The 20,363-nt window shown below is 66.2% G+C and overlaps 1 protein-coding gene across 1 annotated transcript; it reads left to right on the plus strand.

The window, feature by feature from the left end:
• Positions 1-1,771: 1,771 nt before the first annotated feature.
• WNT10A (Wnt family member 10A) lies at positions 1,772-16,751 on the plus strand. The gene is made up of 4 exons (XM_080599274.1): positions 1,772-2,454; positions 5,188-5,450; positions 11,796-12,172; positions 15,643-16,751. Exons 1-4 carry the CDS (start codon positions 2,396-2,398, stop codon positions 16,108-16,110), a joined length of 1,167 nt encoding a protein of 388 aa, XP_080455400.1. The 5' UTR covers positions 1,772-2,395; the 3' UTR covers positions 16,111-16,751.
• The last annotated feature ends 3,612 nt before the right edge of the window (positions 16,752-20,363 follow it).

Consider the following 20,363-nt stretch of genomic DNA (forward strand, 5'->3'; position numbering starts at 1 on the left):
GGGGCCCAACCCCAGATGGCAACTCATTTCCCAAAGGAAACCCATTTTCCTCCCCGGTGCAAACAGGAACCGACACACCGGCGGAGCTGGCAGCCCCCGGCAGCAGAGACACGCGGTGCCCGCCCGGGGGGAGAGCTCGTTGCCAGCTGCCACCCGGCTGGTGACGGCGTGAGCACCAGCCTGGCATGGGACGTGGTGGCTGGGGACACCGGGGAGCTGCGGGGGCCCTGCCCGCCTCCCCCTGGCCGCCAGCACCAGCTGGCTCCCAGGAGCAGCCCGTGGGCAAGGAGCTGAACGCAGGGGGCCACCACCGCCAGGAAGGGGCTGCGCGGGGGCTGGTGGGTTTGTGGAGAGCCCACCTAATGTTGCTTTTCCAGGGCCACCCTCCTGTCCCCAAGCAGTCAGCCCAGTGCCCGGCTGGGATGGGAGAGGGCATGGTGACAAGGATGCTGGAGCCGGGTGCCGGCTGCTCTCCTAGGAAGGCTTGCAGGGAAACTGAGGCACGGGGCGCTCCAATTTGCCTGCCTGCACAGCCCAGCTCCTGCCAGCCCCATGCACATCCCCTGCCACCCCCTGCACACCCCACGACATCTCCGCCTGTGCGCACCCCACACCGTGTGCACACTCACTCCGTGCCCCACACATTTAACCTCTGCCACGCACACTCACCCCACACCCTAAATACTCGTCCCACACCACGTGCACGCTCACCTGTCCCGTGCACACTCGGTCCACGCTGACCACTTGCCCCATGCCCCGCGCACACCCACCATCAGGCACGCTCTCCATGCTCCATACGCACTCACTCACCCCTTGCACGCTCACCCCTGCACAATGCACATTCAGCCCAGGCTGCGCTGCCGCCCACCCTGCGCTCGCAGCACGCCCCACGCACCCCAAGCCCAGTGCACACTCACCCCACTGTCGCCTCACACTCCGTGCACACACAGCCCCGCTGCTCACACCTTTTCCACACTCCATGCGCACGCACCCCAACGTGCACCCCCCCCCCCATGCACAGCGTGTCGTGCACACGCATTCTGTAACTAGTGGACACCCCACAACGCCGTGCACGCTCTCACCCCACAGTCCACGCACTCACGCCTGCCACGCGCGCTCACCAAACCATATACGCTCCCCCCGTGCCCTGTGCATCCCCCCCCCGCCTTGCACACCCCCGTGCCGCACCCGCTCCCCCCCGACTCCCGAGTGCCGCGCACAAACCCCCCCACCCCACGCGCACCCACCCCGCCGCGCACACCCGCCCGCCCCCCCGCGCGCTCACCTGCACTTTTTGCACGCTCACGCGTGCACGCTCACCCCGCGGCCCATACCCTCGCCCCGCAACCACGCTCCGCACACGCTCCCCCACCCCGTGCCCCCTCCCCGCTCTCCGCGCGCTGCCCCCGCCGCAGGCTGCGCGCACCGCCCCGGCTCCCCCACGCCCCGCGCCCCGCGCTCCCCCTGCCCGCTCGCCCCCCTCCGCGCTCCATCCCCGCGCCCCCCGCGCCCCCCGCACCCCCTCCGCTCCCTCCCCCGCCGTTCCCACGCACCCTGCCCGCTTCCCGAGCGCTCCCCCGCCGCCCGTGCCCGCTCCCCACGCCCGCCGCTCGCCCCCCCCCCGGGGGCCGCTCCCTCCCCGGCAGCCTGCGTGCGACACGCCGCCTCCCCGCCCCGCTGCCACCCTCTGCCCCGTCCTTCCCCCGCGGGCTCCTGTCTGGACGTGTCGGGACTCGGGCTCCGGGCGCTGAGTAATGCTCGGCGCAGCGCGATCCCAGCCAGAGCCGCCGCCGCCGCCGCTCCGCGCCCAGCGCTCCCGGGGCGCTCCGGCCGCGACCCTGCCCGCTCCGCCGGCCGCCCGGCGACACCGGCGGGGGGCGGCGGGGGGGCCGCGGCTCCCCATGTGCCTGCGGGCCCCGCGGGAGCCGCAGCGCCCCTCGGCCGGCCAGCCCCCCCGGGCGCCCTGCCCACGCCCGCCGCGGCCCCGGAGCCCCGGGGCGCCCTGGGGAGCGGCGGGGGAGCGCGCCCCGAAGGCCGAGGGCCCCCCCGGCCCCCCGGCCCGCCCGGCCATGGGGGGCTGAGCCGGGGGGGCGCTGAGCGCGGCTCGGCGGCGGCGGCGGCGGAGGGCAGGGAGCCCGGGGGGGGCGCGCAGCCCTCGGCGGGCGCTGGGGCGGCGGGAGGCGGCGGGGGGGGCATCCCGGGAGGATGGCAGAGCCGCCCCGGCGAGCCGAGCCCCGGCGCGCAGGGAGCCAGTGAGAGGGAGGAGAGGGGAAAACACAAACAAGCAAACAACCCACAACAAACAAAGCGGGCAGAGAGCAGCGCCGAGCCCCGCCGCCCCTGCCCCAAAGGCGCCCGCCCGCCCGCAGCCCGCACAGCCGCTGCCCCAGCGAAGATGCGCCCGGCCCTGGCCCACGGACTCTGCTCGCTGCTGCTCAGCCTCTGGGTACCCAGGTAGGACCTGCGCCCCCCCCGGCCCCCACCCCGCAGCCCCGCACCCCCCCCCCCAAACCCCGGGCCCCACCGCCGCCGAGCGCCCCGCTCCCCCGGGGAGCCGCTGCGCGCAGCCCCGCACCGGGGGCGGGCGGCCGAGGGGGCTCCGCGGGGTCCCTCTCCCCGGCCCGGCTCCCCCCGGACCCCCCCCCCCCCGCCGCCCCGGTGGCCCCGCACGGCCGGCTCCCCGCGCTCGGGGCGCTGTCAGGGCCGCCGTCCCCCCCCCCTTTTGCTGCTCCCCCTTCCTTTCCCCGCCGGGATGCGCGGCTACCCCCCTCCGCGGGAGCTCTGCGCCTTCCTCCCCGGCCGGAGCCACCCCGGCGCGGCCCGGCCTGCCTCAGTTTCCCCGCTGTGCCCGGGGGAGGCCTGGGGATGTGGGAGCAGAGCCCGGTGCCGCTGCCGGTGGCGGGGGGAGAGCAGCCCCCGGCCCCGGGACTCCGCAGCTGGGCCCCCCCCGATCCACCAGCATCCCCCCCATCCCCGGCTCTGCCGAGCCCGAAGGCAAAGGGGGGCAGGTGGGGGCCGCCTGGTTTCCATAAGTCGCCCCCCCCCCCCCTTTCACTCACCACCCCCGGCCGTCTCCATCTCCCCCGGGTGACTGGGAGCTCCCCTCTGCCTGCTCCGAAACTTGTGCGCTGCAGGCAGCCAGGGGTTAACCGCGGCGCTGAGAAGGGGGGGGGTCCCCCGCCCTTCCCCCTCCCTCCAGCCCCTTTAAATATAATTTGTTAACGTTGGGACTTGTATTAATTAAAGCGGCAGCCGCTGCAGCCTGTGACCCGGGGGCTTGTCACCGTGAAATCAAGTTTAAATCCAGATTTCAAGGGGGGAGAGAGCTGGGGGGGAGTGCCGCGTCCTCCTAGGGACGGTGACAGTGACAGCCCCGCGCGGGTCCCTGGCCCCCCTGAGCCCTGGGAGGAGCGAGAGGCAGCAGGACCTGCCCTCCGCTCCCCGGGCCCTGGACAAGGGCCCCTGCCTCAGTTTCCCCGCCGTGCAACGGGGACAGCGACCCCATTATCTGCCCCCCCCTCCCCCTTGGATGCTGGTGGGTGAAGGCGGCAGGCGCTGGGGCTGGCTCAGGACAGGCAGGGGACGAGGTCGCTGCAGTGCTCGGGGTGGGAGCTGCTGGCTTTGAGGTGGCTGCAGAGCTGCTTCCCATCTGCCGTCAGCCAGGGCTTGCTTCCACGGAGGGAGCGAGAGCGGCAGCCGGGCAGAGGATTCCCCTCGTGTGCAGGGGCTTTGAAGGGCTGCGCTCCCCTCTGCTCTTCTTCTCCCCCCGCCCCGTCTCTCCCTGTTGGAGTCACTGTGGATTTGCACTGTGGCAGCCGCACAGCTCGCCCCATGGCAGTGGTGGGATGGGTATAAACACACTTGGGAAGCTGGAGACGGCAGCAGCATGACGCTGACAGCTCCCTTCCCCCCGAGCAAGCTGTAATTCAGCGGGGATGCTGGGGCTGAGCCCTTCCTCCAGGGCTGAGGGAGTCAGCCCCTGTCCCCTGAGATGCTTCTCTCCACGTACCTGCACCAGGCTGGCAGGAGCTGGGGGAGCAGAGCGGGAGCAATCCTTCTCCCCGGGGCCTGGCTGCTCCACCAGGGAGCTGCAGTCCCTCCTCCAGCATCCTCCTCCTCCGAGTCTCCCTTCTGTGATCGAGGCTCAAAGGGCTCCTGCGCCCTGCTCCTCCCAGGCACCCAGCTCCTGGGGAAGAGGGAGCCCTGCCCCGAGAGAGCTGTCCGCGGGGATGGAGCTGTCCTGAGCGAGGAGCGGGGCAGTGCTCAGCCCCTGGCGGACCCTGCTGCAAGGTGCAGGATGCTCCTCGGCACCCCGCTGCCTGCTGCCCGCTCTGCAGGTCCTCTGCATGGGCTCTGTGCGTGCCAGCGGCCTCTGAGCTCTGCCCTGGAGCGGGGCAACTCCTTTTCCTCATTCATCTCCCTCCTCACATCTGCTTGTCCTGCCTGCACCTCTCTTATCTCCAGCCGTGTCTCTGGACATGCTTTATCCATCTCCCCACGCTCCATCCACCTCCCTTCTCCCCAGACAGCATCTCTGCTTGTGTAAGGACCCGTACCCCCAAACGGACCGTGCGCCTCCCCTTGCCCCCATCCACCTGCCAGCCTCGGTGCTTCTGCTCCTGGCGGTGACAGCGCCACAGCCGCTGGGGCTGGGATGTGCCTGTGGATGGTTCTGGGTTATCGCTGGAAGCTTGGGAGCATTCAGCAGGGTGCTCAGCTCCGAAATTCCCAGCTGAGCTGCTGGGAAAAGGATGGTCCCTCTGGTTCCTCCCTCTCCTCCAGGAGACACAGGGAGAGGATCGGCCAGCAGCCTGGATGGAGCCCGACCTGGGGTGGGTCTCCTGCTCCAGGGGCTTCCCCCTGTGACAGGGGAAGCCCAGGGAGAACCCCGCACTGCCTGGCGAAGGCAGGGCAGTCCGAGCCCGAGAGCCTCTGCACCGTGCTGCTGGGGTGGGAGAGCCCCAGGGGAGCGCACGGAGGGCATGCAGCCCTGGGGGATGCTGGCCTCCAGAGGCAGGGGGGCCAAATTTGGCTGCTGGGGTGGCGGGGATGTGCTGGCACGCCTGCAGAGGATTGCAGCCCTGGTGCTGCTGAACAGTCCCTGCTTGCTCCGCTTGCTGTGGTGCCCAAGGGTTTCCCAGCCTCTGTGGCATCTGCTCGGCTCACGGGTTCCCCTTTCCCCCAAAGCTCCTGCTCCAATGAGATCCTGGGCCTGAAGCTGCCGTCGGAGCCGGTGCTGAACGCCAACACCGTGTGCCTGACGCTGCCGGGGCTGACGCGGCGGCAGCTGGAGGTGTGCGTGCGGCACCCCGACGTGACGGCCTCGGCCATCCAGGGCATCCAGATCGCCATCCACGAGTGCCAGCACCAGTTCCGGGACCAGCGCTGGAACTGCTCCAGCCTCGAGACCAAGAACAAGATCCCCTACGAGAGCATCATCTTCAGCAGAGGTAAGGGCCGGATGGCATCCCTCGTCTTCCTCCTCCTCTGCCCAGACTCCGCTCTCAGGGGCTACATCGGCTCCCAGTGGGCACAGCTCCTTCCTGGAGCAGGGGGCCAGGCCAGGTCTTCAGCATCCCCATGGGCGAAGGCGGAAGGAGATGGAGAACCCTTAGGATCTGCCAGACCGAGCAGCAGCAAACTTGGGCTCTTCTCCGTGCACCTTCTTGTTTGCCCTTGTCCTGAGCTACATGCCCATGCCCAGCTTCTCCTGAGAGTCCTCCTAGGTCCCACCGCTTTCCAAAATCTTCCCCCCCCCGTGTGCCGTAGGCTGATGGTGCCATGGGGGGGCCTTAGGGGTCAGGGTGCAGCACTGACAGCGGGTGTGAAGGTGTGTGCCGTGCTCTGGGGTTTGGTTTGGTGGATGCGCTGCGCGTCTTGGCTCATTCCTGCTCTGGTGCTGGTGTATGGGGATGGTGCCTCAGCGCATCGCGGCGGGCAGAAGCATAACGGGACGTAGGTCTGTGAGCACATCACCCTGGTGTCCTGCCCTTTTCGGCTCCCCGGTGCAGAAAGCCTGCGTCCTGCCTGGCTCCAGGGTCTGCCAGGTCCTGCTGCGAGGGTCTCCTCGCCTCCCTCCCAGGCACGGGCAGCCCTGCAAGTGTCAGAGCTCCCCTGGCTGGTGCTTGTTCCTCCAGGGCTGCACTCTGGGGGTGCAGAGGGTCTGCCCTGCACGGTGCACGTCGGGGCGGTGACCCGATGGGGCTTTCAGCAGGGCTCGAATTTATCTTCTTGCCCTGCCTGAAGCCTGGTCCTCTGCACACACCACCCCTCCGAAGGGACGCACGGGCAGGGACCTCTCTGGGCAGGGAGATGGCTGGAGAGGGAGCACAGCAGCCTTTGGGTGCTGGGAAGCCCCTCGAGTCCAGGGCAGAGGGTCAAAGCCTGGCTGCAGGGGATGCTGCCTGGAGGCAGGGCTGCAGCCCCTCTCAGCGTGCTGGTGCCCGGAGGAGGGCAGCGCCGGTGCCTCCGCGAGCAGCACCGAGCTTAGGGCCTGGCAGGGAGGGTGGGGACCGTCAGCCCTGATAAGCATCGCGGTATTTCCAGGTCTCTGAGGAGCACGCTTCGCTTCGAGTCTCCGCGGGCGGCAGGAGACACCGGCTGGCTGGCTCGAGCCGCCCCCAGAGCCGGGTGGGGTGCCCCGCTCGGGGGTCCCGCCAGCCTGGGAGAGATGCTCCAGCAGCAGTGGGGTGCAAGCCCCGGCGGGGAAGGAGGTGCCCCAAGGTCCCCAGCCCCAGGGCGCCAGGCACCACGGGGATGTCTCCCTCTCTGTACACCTCCTCTGTGGTCGCTCGGAACCATTTGGGCACGCAGCAAGCCTCGGGGCTGGTGCCCTGCTCTGCTGCCAGGCCTCTGCGTCCCTCAGTGACGGGGCTGGAGCTCTGAGCCCCGCCTCGCAGCTCTCAGGGCCACAGGAAGAGGAGAGCCATTAGAGCAGGGATGCCGCGTGCGTCCCTGCAGCCCGGAGCTGGGAGGAGAGGCGAAGCGAGGGGTGCAGGCTCCGTGCCACACGCACTGATGCATCTGGTCCCCGAGGTCCGGGTCCCTGCTCCACGCCCTGCGCCATCCTTGGCGTGCCTGGGAACGCAGCGTGCTGGCAGGATCGTGGTTTGTAACCCGAAGTGACAGACCCCGTTAATCTTTCATTCCTTTTCCCACTTCTTCTGCCATCAGTTCAGCCGTGCGTGAACCTCACTTTAAATTATTTGTAGCTGCTTTCTCCTTCCCTCCCTCCCTCCCTCCCTCCCTGCTCCGCTCGGCTCCCACCTCCGCCCCGTCCCCCCGCATCCCACACGTCTCCCCCAGCGAGGCAGCAGCATCCGGGCTCCTGTCCCGGGCTCTGCCCCGCATCCAGGCACGCAGCAGAGCCTGCAAGGCAGATCCCAGAAGCTTGATGCAAGCCCTGGGGAGTCAGGGAGGAGCAGGGAGGCTTCAAACCGGACCTGGTGGGAGTCTAAAGGGGGCTTCTGGGCAGAAGAGCTGGGGAGAGGGATGCTGATGGGCTCCGGGGGCAGGTGTAAAGGGACGGAGCAGTGCCGTGGGTTCCCCTGGTATCCAGGGGCTGTCGGGAGCTGGCTGGGCAGGACTGTGCCTGGGTGCGTGCCAAAAACTCACTGCGGGTGGCAAACGGGTGCTGAGCCCTTGTCCTGGCCCTGCACTCGGAGGTGTACCTGTGGTGGGGGTGTGCTGCTGCTGGGGCTGCGGGGGCTGTCTGAGGGGTGCTGAGGGGTGCAGAAGGTCCCTGTGCCCATGGCTCATCCCAACCCCATCCATCTGTGGCTCTGAAAGACACGGGGCTGGGCTGTCCTGGAGTGCAGCGTCCCTCCGGTTCCTTCTGCAGCGTTCGGAGGCAGGGTGAGGTTTGCAAGCCTGTGCCCTCCTAAGAAGGTCTCCCGGGTGCTGTGGGTCTGGGGGGGCCCGGCCAAAGCCTGGCAAGGAGGGGGGAGGAACTCCCTGAGAGGCCGGCAGAGCCGGGTGCCAGGGCGCAGCCAGCCATGAGCCGGAGCTTGGGGCAGGCTCCGCCGCGCAGCGAGCGAGGCAGGTGCCGTTAGGGCTGTCCCGAGGGATGCTGCCGAGCACGGGACCCCGGCGCCCAGCTCCGCAGAGCCCCAGCCAAGCTCTGGCGCCCGCAGACCGCAGCGCCCAGCCCGGCACAGCTGCAGCTGGGATCCTGGCAGGGTTTTTCAGTGCCCCCAGGCAAGCTGCGGGCTTTGCCCACCTGGCCCCGAAGCGGGCACACGCGCGCACGCAGGTGCTCCGGGTGCTCAGCTGCATCCCTGTGGGTGCCCGCAGCCCCTGGACGTGCCCCCAGGCGCACGGGCACAAAGCGGTGCCCTCGGGGAGCGGGCAGCACCCCCGGAGGTGTAGGGCTGAGCCCAGCTCCCCGCAGCCCGAGGAGCAGCTCCAGCTCCCGGCTCGCAGCGCCGTGGGCGGACGGGGAGCCGCGTGCTCGCAGCGAGGGCTCCAGGCTGTCCCCGGCACGCTCGGGAGGTGCAGGGAGGGCAAGTCGCGATCTGCAGGGAGCCGTTTAGTGCCTGGCGTGGGGCCAGAGCCTGGCAGGTTCACCTGCAGTTTAATTAGGGCGAGGGGAGGGGAGGGAGCGGGGCTGGGGGAGAGGCGGCGTGTCGGGACCGGCTGGCTCTCACGGGAGAAGAGCTCCTCCGCCTCGCCAGCCGGCGGGGACGGGGTCCTGGCGGCCACCCCGGGCATCCCTGGGGTACCCCGCGGTGCCCCAGGACCAGGCAGCAAGAGCAGGCTGTCCCGCGTGCCCCCTCGATGCCACCCAGGGTGAGCTGCAGGAGGAAGGCTCCGGCAGCCATGGGATGAGGGATGCTGGGGTGATGGCTCCATGCAGTGGCTTCCTCCCAGCTGGAGGCCAGGGCTGAGCCGGAGGAAAAAGGATGGGAAAGCACTGCAGAGATCTCCTCGGCTCCCTGTAGGCAAGGGAGCAATTTGCTCCCAGGAAGCATTTGGCTGTCCAGCTCTCCCTGCCCCAGAAGACCCCGGAGCCCGCAGCCAGCCAGCTGGGTCCTTTGCCTAGGGACCAGAAAGGTCTTTGGGTGGGTGCCCAGCACTGCCCTTTAAGCACATGGCTGGATCCCAGCTGTGGTGTCAGGGGGGGTGTCCTCCATTGCCTCTTCCCAGCAGGATGCAACACTTCCCACAGCCCTTCTCGCACCTCCTGCAGCTACAGCCTCTTCTGTAGTCTCGGGAGGGACCTGGTGACTCAGGCACCGCCACCACGGTCTTGGGAGTCTTGGGCAGCTGGAGAGCCTCCCTCTGAAGGGAGGTCCTCGGGGACCACCCGATGCACACCGTGCTTTGCCGAGGTTCCTGGAAAATCCCACCCTTGCCGAGACCACGATGCCCACGGTTGTCGCCTGCAGCCACCTTGCTCACTGCTTTGCTGCATCCTCCGGGCTCTGGCATGGCCTGGGCAGAGCGAGGAACGCGAGCTGATCCCGGGCTCAGAAACGTGTTGGCTCCGCTGCTGCCGAGGGAAGGAGGCTCCAGGGACGTGCACCCATGCGTTGTCCATCAGCTCATGAGTGGTCGGAGAGCAGCAGGGGAAGAAGAAGGGCCGGGGCTTGACCAGAAGGGGTTCCCAGCCATGGAGGGCACCAAACCAACTTGGCCTCCTCACCAGTAAGGAGACGGGCTTGCTAGACAAAGTGGGTGGGGTAGAGCTTCTGTCTGGGCTCCAGAAGGGATTTTAGGGAGATGCCGCATGGGAAATTATTAGTTAGGCTGGGGAAATGTATGAGAAAGAGGCTAACGGAAAGGCAGGGCTGGAGAGGAGAGCGTGGCGCCGGGTGGAGGGTTTGCTCCTGCCGTCCCTGGGCACGGGCTGGGAGAGCAGCCCGGGAGCAGATGGGGACACCGAGCGGGGCTGAGAGCTGCCTGTGCCAGGCGAGGAGGGGGGAGGCAGCCTGGAGGCTGGTCCAGGGGATGGAGAGCCGATAGGGTGATGTAGGGAGCTTGGGGGTGCCGGGGGCTCGTCCATCCTGCACTGCACGCCCGAGGGATGAAGTTCTCCAGGTTTGGGCACTGCTTCTCGGGGAAGCTTGCAGGGAGGCGGCACAGGCTGGTGGAGAGGGGAAGACGCGGTCCTTGTAATAAAGACAAACTGCTTCCACGCATCGAGAGCTTCCCTGGTTGAAGAACGTGGAGATGCTCCCCGGCCAGGGACGGGGAGCAGGCAGGGCTGAGAGGGGCTGACCCTGCCCCGGGGCCGTCAGGGCTGATGGAGGCATGGGTGTGTTGCCTCCCCGGGGAGGCTGCACGGCGTGCGCACCAGCTGCCCCATTACCTGCCCAATGAAAAATGCTGTTCAACTTGTGCATTGGAAGAGACAGGCTCGGAGCAAGCTTGTCCGACACCGAGGGGAAGCTGGGAGAGGCTCCCGGTTGCTTTTAAGCAGCGCCTCGTTAATTTTTTAAATGCACCAGTGTCAAATTAGCACACAAAAGAGCAGCACGGCTTTAAATGCAGGTTTCCGAGATGCGTTTCGTTTCCCTTTAATAAGATCATAGCGTTTGCTCAGCAGGCGGCAGGGAACCACGGAGGAGACATGCGTGCTGCCGAGCATCGCCTGCGCCAAGCGCGTCCGCCGGGGAGCGTTCGCTGGGAAAAGCACCCCAAACCTCCTGTCTGTTCAGCAAACCCAGGGCCGTTCAAGATGTTTTTGTCCAAAGGAGGGAGAGAGGCTTGCAAAAGCCAATCTGTTTGTTTATTCACGTGGGAAGGCAGCACAGAAAGTCTGTCCCTCCCTCCCTCCTTGCTCCTGCTCGGGCCGGTCACTGCGCAGCAAAGCAAAGCGCGCTGCGGGCTCCCCGTCTGGCCCGGCACCAGCAGGAAGGAAAATAATAGTTAGCATTAAAAAAACAACAACAAAAAAGAGAAGTTCCCGGGTAGGGGAGGCCGTGTCCCTGAGCAGCAGCGAAGCCAAGCAGCCCCCAAGCAGCCCCTGCTCGCAGCCCCACGGGATCCGTCCCTGTCCCCGTCCGCCCCACCGGCAGCTAACGGCACTTGCGGGTGTCCTCGCTCCCCGGCGCTTAACGACAACCAGCTGCCGGCCCTGGCAGCGCACGGTGCGGTCAGGGATGTGCAATTTTTCCAGCGCCGTATCACATTTACAGGAGGTTTCAGCAGGAAGCGGTGGGGCTCAGGGCTCGGGGCTCGGGGAAGGAGCGGGCGGGCGCAGATGGATGGGGCCAGCCGGGCAGTGCTGCACGCCCTGGTGCCAGGATGGGGCCCCGGTGCTGTGCCGTGCTGCGTGGGGACCCGCGGCTGGTGGGGAGTGCTGGTGCCCACCTCAGCCAGGGACAAATCCTGCCTGCCACTGTCTGGGCAGTGCTGTCAGCACAGCCGCCCTTTTGGGGAGGACGCCTGCACCCCCTCTTTGCTTCCCAGTGGTGTGGGATCAGGAATGGGCTATTTCTTAGCAGAAATATTCCTCAGCCAGTGTGCTTTTCTTTTCTTTCTTTCTTTCTTTCCCTTTTTTTTTTTTTTTTTTTTTAATGCACTGGGAAGCTCAGAGGGGAGGGGAGGGAAAGAGATAAGTGCCTTTCCCACCAGCCCCAGGTGCCGTGGTGGCATCTCCGCAGGGCGATGTGAGCGCAGGTGACAGTCCTGTTTGCTGCAGCCAGCACCGGGCAGGATTGGCACTTTCTGCAGCGGTGTGCCCTGCTTGGAAATGGGGCTCACGGCACGCGGAGGGGTTTTGCTCGTGGTCCAGACAGAGCATCCGCAAGGCAGGAGCCCAGCCTGAGCCCCCTCTTTCTCCTTCCCTGCAGGTTTCCGGGAAAGCGCCTTCGCCTACGCCATCGCGGCGGCCGGCGTGGTGCACGCCGTCTCCAACGCCTGCGCCCTGGGCAAGCTGCAGGCTTGCGGCTGCGACCAGAAGCGGCGGGGCGACGAGGAGGCTTTTCGCCGCAAGCTGCACCGGCTCCAGCTGGAGGCCATGAACCGCGGCAAGGGCATGGTGCACGGCGTGCACATGGAGCACATGCCGGCCGAGACCCCCGGCCTCCAGGACTCCTGGGAGTGGGGGGGGTGCAGCCCCGACGTGGACTATGGGGAGAAGTTTTCCAAGGATTTCCTCGACTCCCGGGAAACCTACCGGGACATCCACTCGCGCATGAGGCTGCACAACAACCGCGTGGGGCGGCAGGTGAGCGGCACCACGGGGGGGACGTGGGGACACCGACGGGGACGGCATCCCTGGGACACACACGGGAGGCTGCAGGGGGCTGGTGCTGAGGTGCAGCCCGTGCTGGCTGGGGTGGCACAAGTGTCCGAGGCTGTTTGTCCCCAGGGCACCCCCAGTTTGTCCCAGGCAGTGCAGCAGGATGGATGGGGCACGGCGAGGCTGGGCTGAGCCAGGCAGCGGGCACCCGAGAAGGGTGGCATCGCCTGGGGAGCCGAGGTGACGGCTGGCAGCCTTGTCCCCCAGCTCCGTGGGGACGCTGGAGCCTGCCCAGGCGAGCAGAGCTGCCTCCCCTCCGTTCTCATGATGTCAGGTCTCGTTAAAGGTGCTAATTAGTAGCTCTCTGTCTGGAAAGTGGTGTTTAAAAGCAGCCTGCCGTTGGAGGCAAGAGGGGACCAGAAGCTGGCTGTGCTCCCCTGCCCGGCCGCGCTGCCAGCAGGTGCTGGGGGGACCCCACCACACAGACCCAGCCTGACATCTGTCCCCAAGCCCCTGCCACACACGTGTCCCTATTTCTCCATGGGGACCAACACTGATGCCACAGAGCTGCCGTTCTTCCTGCTGCAGCCCCCGGTGCCCAGAGCATCTCCGCCAGCACAGCCAGATTTTGACGTTCGGGGTGGGCATGTAGTGTAACGCAGGGATAAGTAATTAAAGACCAGAATTACACAGAGAGCATTTCCCCAGGACGGCACAGATGTTTGGACGTGCCTCTCGCTTGGAGCATGTTTAAAGCCAGCTGCAAGATGGGGACACTGCAGAGCAGGGCCTTGACGTTTGCTGTTCCCGGGTGCTGGAGCTGGGCTTCACCATCCCCGAAATCTGCCCCAGTTTGATGAAATCTGATTTTGACAGCTAAATCCTGTACAGGCTGCTCTGCCCCCAGCCAGGCAAGAAGACCCCCGACCACTTCCAGCTGCAGGGCTCATCCTGGCTACCCGCTGGCTCTGCGTGCCCAAAACCACAGGGGCTGGCAGCAGTGCTCAGGGATTTGGGGTGTGCAGTGCCAAGGGAAAAAGCCCAGAGACGGGGGATGTCACCAGGCAGCGCCTTTAGGATCTGCCCTTTGGGGTCTGCTCTCCCAGGAAAGGAGCGGCAGCGCTGGGGGCAGCAGCTCTGCGCCCTTCTCCTCTACCAGGGGCAAGCCCTGAGCTTTTGTCCCCTCGTGCAGAGCTTGGCCACCACGTGCCGTCCCTCGCCACGCCGCGGCACCCAGCCGCTCGGTGAGATGATGCTGAGCATCCTCTCCGAGGTCCGTGTGCCTCCCTAGGGTACCCTGCGCGTAGGTAGGGCCGACGCGTGCCTGGATCCCAGCTCAGACCCCGCAGTGCCAGGGGAGGTGACGAACCCACCGAGAGCCACCCTTGGTGGCCCAGGGACACGGGTTTCTGTAGTGTAGTGGTTATCACGTTCGCCTGACACGCGAAAGGTCCCTGGTTCGAAACCAGGCAGAAACATGCCCTTTTAAATCCAGCTCCGAAGCCAGGGAGGGGATGCACAGCGCACAGCATCCCTCGCGGGCATCTCGGTGTCTTGCCTTTGCGCAGGAAGCCACAGGGCAAGGAAAAGCTCACGCCCCCAGCCTGCAGGAGGCTTCCCATGCGAACTCAAGACCCCAGCACGCAGGAGGCTTTGCGAGCCCTCCTCGCCCGCCAGATCAGAGAGCAAGAGGATGAAAGGCAGCCTGGAACTACCCATTACCCTCACAACAAAGGGCTACGATAAAGCTCTTATGAGCGTGTCTGGGAGGAGCTGGGAATGTGTGAAAGAAAGCACCAGCGAGTCCGGGCATGTGCCGAACCCGGGTGTCTGTGAGATGGGAGAAGGACCTGGCTGGGCAGGGGCGCGCGAGGAGAGGTGGTGGCAAAGGCACTCCTGGGTCTGGTGGGGTCTTGCTCCCCACGCAGGACGGAGAGGAAGCTGTCCACGGGCAGGGATGCTGCGGTGCAGGTGCTTGGGATGCCCAGCGGTGACGGCTCGGATGTTCCACGCTGGGTGATGGGGACACCAGCATCCCCTCCATCCCAGTGGGGACCATCAGACCTGCGGCACTAGATGTGGGTTTTCCTGGTCCAGGCCTGGGAGGGGAGGTAGCAGAAGATGGGATCCCGATGCCAGTGCGTTCCGAACCGCGGAGAGGCAGCTGGTGTTCCCCGCCGGCACGCCCAGGGCACGGCAGAGAGGACGGGCAGCTCATTACCTGCGAGGTGGAGGCTGTTCCCGGCAGGAGACAGGGCTCTCTCAGCAGGATGAAAGCCAAACTCCAGCCCAGCCCAGACCTCTCTGCCGTGTGCCCCAAGCTCCAGGCGTGTTTCCCTGACCTGCCTTCATTAACATAAGTGCTTAGCAACGGGGAGATTTACTCAAAAACAAGAAAACAAGCAGCAAAAAATACCCACCCCTACCGAAACAAGGTACTTCTTGCACACGCATTCCCCCCCAACCAGGGAGGGGTTGAGAACAGGGAACCTGCGACAGGCACGAAGCCAGGTGGCCGGCTGGGACATCATGGGGCGAGACCTCATGTGGGGCTGCGCGTCCCCCGGGCTCACCCTGAGCCCCTGGGGGGCACCAGCCTGGGATTGAACTAGCACGCGTGGGCTGCTCTGCGCCAGCCCCAGCCCGGCTGAGGCACCCCGAGGGGTCCGGGGGTCTCCGTGGGAGGGGGTCTGCTGGAGCCCACGCGAGTGCGTGGGGCTGAGGGCAGGCAGTCCCACGGGGAATCCCTGTCCCTGCTCGCTGGGGCTGGGGCCGGGCAGGAAATTGTCTCCCAACCACCACAAAGCTGGTGGCAAAGTGCTTCAAAGCGCCTGCTGCCTTCAATCTCTCCGCGCTCTGTAATTTGGGGCTAATTTCCCTTATTACGTCGTTACTCTCGGGCCAAGGGGTGCGGAGGGGGAGGATGGGGGACAGGCCTGCTGCCTTCCTTGCTGCTCTCAGGCACGGCTTGGAGGAGATGCTCGGTCCCCAAGCCAGGCCCCACGCGGGGATGGAGCAGAGGGTGGCACCGAGTGCGGCTGTCTGGGGTGTGCAGCTGCTCTGTGCGCCTGGAGGTCGCTGGGCTTGAGCCGTTTGCCTTGGCACAGCCAAAGCAGCATCCCTTGCAGTTTTGGGTGACCCTTCAGCACCTGCCCTCGATGCCAGCACCGTCCCCTCCTGGCATAGCCACCATGGTCCTTCTTGTCCCTTTGTTGGCCACACTCCCCGGCCAACCCAACCACAGCGCTGTCCCTCGTGGGGGCGGACGTGTGGCAATGGCCTTGCTGCAGCCTCCCAAAACCACAAGCTGGGACCGCAAGCATCTCCGGTTCCTGCTTGAAATTCGCCTCCTGGTGTGACGTGCTGATCCCACATCGCCCACCCGCAGGGAGCTCCACGTTGCCCAAACACCGCATCCTCCGCGCTAACCCCTTTGCCTTCCCCTCCCCACCCAGGTGGTGATGGACAACATGAGGAGGAAATGCAAGTGCCACGGCACCTCGGGGAGCTGCCAGCTGAAGACCTGCTGGCAGGTGACCCCCGAGTTCCGCCTCGTGGGGTCCCTGCTCAAGGACCGCTTCTACGGGGCCACCCTCATCCGGCCCCACAACCGCAACGCGGGGCAGCTGGAGCCGGGCCACGCTCGGCACCGCCGCCGCGCCGGCATCAGCGAGCTGGTCTACTTCGAGAAGTCGCCCGACTTCTGCGAGCGGGAGCCGGCCCTGGACTCGTTGGGCACCCAAGGGCGCCTGTGCAACAAGACCAGCCCGGGCATGGACAACTGCGAGAGCCTGTGCTGCGGCCGCGGGCACAACATCCTGCGGCAGACCCGCAGCGAGCGCTGCAACTGCAAGTTCCACTGGTGCTGCTTCGTGGCGTGCGAGGAGTGCCGCATCACCGAGTGGGTCAGCGTCTGCAAGTAGCCGCCCGCCCGCCCCGGGGTGCCAGGGACAAAGCGCGCCCGCCCCGGGGGGAGGCAGACGGGGACCGGCGCTGGGGGGGTGACGGAGCCGCGGCGGCCGCTTCCCTCTGCTCCGGAGCCGGAGAGGAGACGCTCAGCACGAGGGCGGCCCGGCCCTCCGAAACCAGCACTTTGTCGTCACCCAGGGTGGGTGGGGGCTTCTTGTCACCCGGGGAGGGTGCCCACCCGGCCCCGCACCGAGGCACCGGGGCTGGCGGCCCCGGGAGCGCACGGCCACGCTGTACAGACCGCCGTCACCAGCACCGCGCGGGGGGCGCAGGGTGGGCACTGGGGGGGGCACCCGGTGGGACGGGGTGGGGTGGGGTGGGGACAGCGGGGCACGGGGTGGGAGGGTGGGGGGGACGCACTGGCACCGTGCGCAGGTTCCTCTGGCCACGTTGCACTCTCAGTGGGATGGGGATGGAGGCCGGGCATCCGTCGGGGGCTCAGCCCCCCCCGGCTGGAGCTCGCCTCTGCCAGGACAGAGCTGTAGTGCAGGGGGCCGCCGTCGTGGCCGGAGGGGAGGGTGCCCGGGCTGTGCTGTGCGTGCCTGTGTTATTGTATGGTAAGTTATTTCCTAATTGTGAATAAAAGTGGATTGGAGACAGCGCTGGGTATTCAGGGGCGCAGCACCCTGCTCTTGGGGACCCTCTGGACTGCCCACCCTGGTGTGCAAAACCTTCACCCCATAGTGACCTTCGTCCCATAGTGACAGCCCTGGGAGCTGTCTGGGGACCGGCAGGAGGCCAAGCACACCCTGCACCCGATCCAGCCCGCGGGGATCCCTGCGTTCAGCCCCATGCCTGTGGCTGTGCCGCTGCCCCCCCTGCGCTGCTGGAAAGATGCTCGGGGCAGGGAGCAGGGAGAGGGGCAGGCAGCCAGGCTGGGCCAGGCGCTGGGGACCTGCATGTGTCCCTCCCAGCCAGCACTCGGGCCCCATGCTGGTGGCAGGGGGGCACCCACCCGGCCGTGGCAGCCCGCGGGGACCAGCAGTGAATCACGCCGCTGGTATCTGCCAGCTGATATCCTCCCTGCTCCTCCCACGGCTTCGCGCCCCTCGGGGCTATGCAAAAATATAACAGAATAAGTGAAGAAGAAGAAAAAAAAGAAAACAAAAAACAAAACACAAATCGAGGAGGAAAATAGCAGGCTGGGAGGAAGCAAGTGCCCCGGGTGCAGCGGGGAGGAGCCCTGCGTCCTCATTTTGTAACGCTCCTGTGGGCACCCGTGCAGCCGTCCCTGGGCTGTGGGACAGCAGTGGTGGCACTGCCACAGCACGGCAGGATCCATGTCCTCGGGTGGGACAGTGCCTGCCCTCGCCACCCCAGGCGTGGTGGTGGCCAGGCTGGCTTTGCCCCTCGAGGAAGAACTGGCTGGATGCGGTGCTTGCCCCGGAGCTGGCTGCGTTTTGGGGGCTCGGGAGCAGAGGAGGGTGGTGGAGGTGATGGAGGTAAGTGTGGGAGCTCCTGGAGACCCACTCACATGTGGCCATCTGGCCACCCCACTTCCCCGCTCCTTCCCAGGCTGTCCCAGTCCCCGTGTCCCCAAGCCGTGCTCCCCAGGGCAGGGCAGTGGGACTCTGCACGTCCCTCGTGCTGCGGCGTTTTGTCCCTGGCAGCTGGCTCCCACCCCAATGGGGCTGCTTTGAGCATCCTGCAGAGGCTGCTGAGGGGCAGTGTGCTCTCTGGGTGCCCAGCTGCCCTCCCCAAACCCCTCATTTTGGGAACAGGGGGGTTGTGAAGCTACCCACAGGTAAGGCCAGCCACCGAGCTGACAAAGCACGGTGCAGTGGGGTTCTGTCTGGGGTTGGGGCCCTGGGACAGCCAGTGGAAAAAAAAACACAAAGGTCCCTTGATAAGGGGAGAAGCCAGCTCCTTTCCAGGGGTCTGCAGGCAGCGTGCTAGGGGTGCAGGCGGCTCCCAGGCACGGGCTGCCTGCTCGCAGCAGCTCCTCTGCTGGTGGGGCCAGCTGGCTCCCAGCACAAACCAATATTCAGGATCTGCTCTGCGGCTTCCCTTGCTGAGTGTCTGGGAGCCGCAGGCAAGGCACCAGAGAGCCTGTGGTTGCAGAGGCAGTGTCCCTGTGCTTTGCTAACTGGTAACCAGCCTCCGAGCACCCGTCCTATCAACCACACGAGGAGCCTGCAGGACACCTCCTCTCCCCACGACCACAGCTGAGCCTCCAGAGCAATTTGCAAGGCAGGACTGGGCTCCCTGGCGTCCGTGCATCCCAAAACCTCCCCTCCTTCCCTGGGAAAGAAACGCACTGTGCGTCATGGCGAAGCCTGGGGGAAAGGGGTGATGTCTGATACTCCACTCCTGGTCCACTGGTGGCATTGGTCCCAGTCCCACCAAAACGTCCCGTTTTCTCACATTTGCGTGGAAGGACTGGGCTGCTCCAGCCTTGCGCCTCCTGGTACACGGTCCCCCTGCCCCGCAGGGCACTGCACAAAGAGATACCGCTGAAATGGGAAAATCTGGGGCACTTTGCCCGAGAGAGAGGGATGAGCACCAGAGTAGATGAGCCTAGGTAGATGGCTGAGGCGGTTTCCTCCAGAGGAGACCAAATTTTTCCAACACTCTCCCATTTGTCCTCAGATGCAAATTAATAAGGAAGTTCCCAAGCTAAGAAAAAATAAATGGACATTTCTATTATGTGCACAAAAAGGGCAGTGAAGGCTTCCAAAGATGGCAGCGGGTCCATGCTGGCAAGAACAGATGGAATTCACCCCAGTGCCATGAAGCATTTGGGAGGTCCCTCCACCCCGGGGGTCCCTGCAGAAGGGACCATCAGCTGCGTGGCTCTGCCAGAGCTGTGCAAAATCTGGTGGTATTCCCGAAGTCTGAAGCCCCAGCAGCGGGAGAGCTCCCCAGCTCCTTCAAACAAACCGAAAGCAGATGCAACTCCTGGCCCGTGTGGCTGGGGAGAGCCATGGGGAAACCTGACCTTAGTGTGACCGCCGAAAGGGCAGGAGAGAGACCTGAGCCGCTCCGCTCACCCCGTGCCTCTGCCAGGGCTGAAGCCGGCCGCGTGGCTGCCCAGGTGCGGATACCCCGGGATAGCCGATGCTATCTCAGCCCTGGCCCTGCGCCCATCGGCAGGCACGGCGTGGAAGAGCCGGGGGGGCAGTGGATGCCCTCCGGCGTGGCAGGTCGCTCCAGTCCTTTCTCCTCGCTCTCCGAAGCCCCAGCTCGTCTCCTGCTTCTGGAAAGCTCCAGCAAGGGTGGGGAAGGTCTCTGGGGGTGGCAGGGGGGAACGGGGGGGCTGGGACTTTCCCCAGGAGATCACAGGAGGAACTTTGGCTGGAGGGTGGGGGGAACCAGCGAGGAGTTGCTACATCATGCCCCAGTGAGCCGTGAGTAACTCCTCTGGTATTTATTCCCCGCGCAGAACAGTCATCGGAGCCAGATCCTGCCCGGGGGAATCGCTACCCGGGAACGCCCAGCCCCATCCAAATTCCATTCCTGCTCCCAGCAGAGCCGTGAAGCAAAGCCACGAGGGAACGGCTCCCTGTCCCCCCCGTCCCGTCCTGTCTCCACGCTGGGCTGACACGGGCACGGCCACCAGCACCCACCAGCAGGGCTGCCACTGGTGGCACCTGGAGCGTGCTGGGCTCTTGACATTGGTCTCCGGGAAGTCACCGGAGAGCAACGTCTAGCTGCTGGGCTACTGGGCAGACCCCTCCTGGCCTTGGGGTGGGCAGCGTGCCCCCACGCTGCCCCTGCTTGGGTTGGGAGGCAGGTGGCCGTGCCCTGAGCCCCTTCCCCAGAGCCTGCCCGGCACCACGCTGCAACCTGCGCGGCACAGCGGTGCTCCGAGGCTTTCCTGGAGTTCGGCCCCAACATGTCGTGCTTGGCACCGGCACCCGTGCAACCCCCTGAAAAAAAAAATGAGAAAAAAAAAAAAAGTTTGGCCCTAACTGACCTGCTTGGCAAGGCAGAGTACCTACAGCGAGGCAGCAGCTGGCTCGGGACTGGAGCCCAGGAGCCCTGTGCTCACCCCTCCAGGGTCCTGCCTGCCGGCCCCTGGCACAGCATCCCGGTGGCATTGCCCTACAGAAAGTGGCCTTGCTCTGCAGCCACCGCCGTGTTGGGCTCGTTGAGTGACCAGACATGCAGGCTGCTGTCCGACCGCGCTGCCCCTGCTGCCCGGGAGGACTTCAGCCTCAAAGGCACCGCGGCTCAGCTGGGTGTCCTGGGGCACGGCGCTGCCACG

The sequence above is a fragment of the Anser brachyrhynchus genome, assembly GCF_964034855.1.
Source record: "Anser brachyrhynchus genome assembly, chromosome: 7".
In the NCBI taxonomy this organism is placed as follows: Eukaryota; Metazoa; Chordata; class Aves; order Anseriformes; family Anatidae; genus Anser; species Anser brachyrhynchus.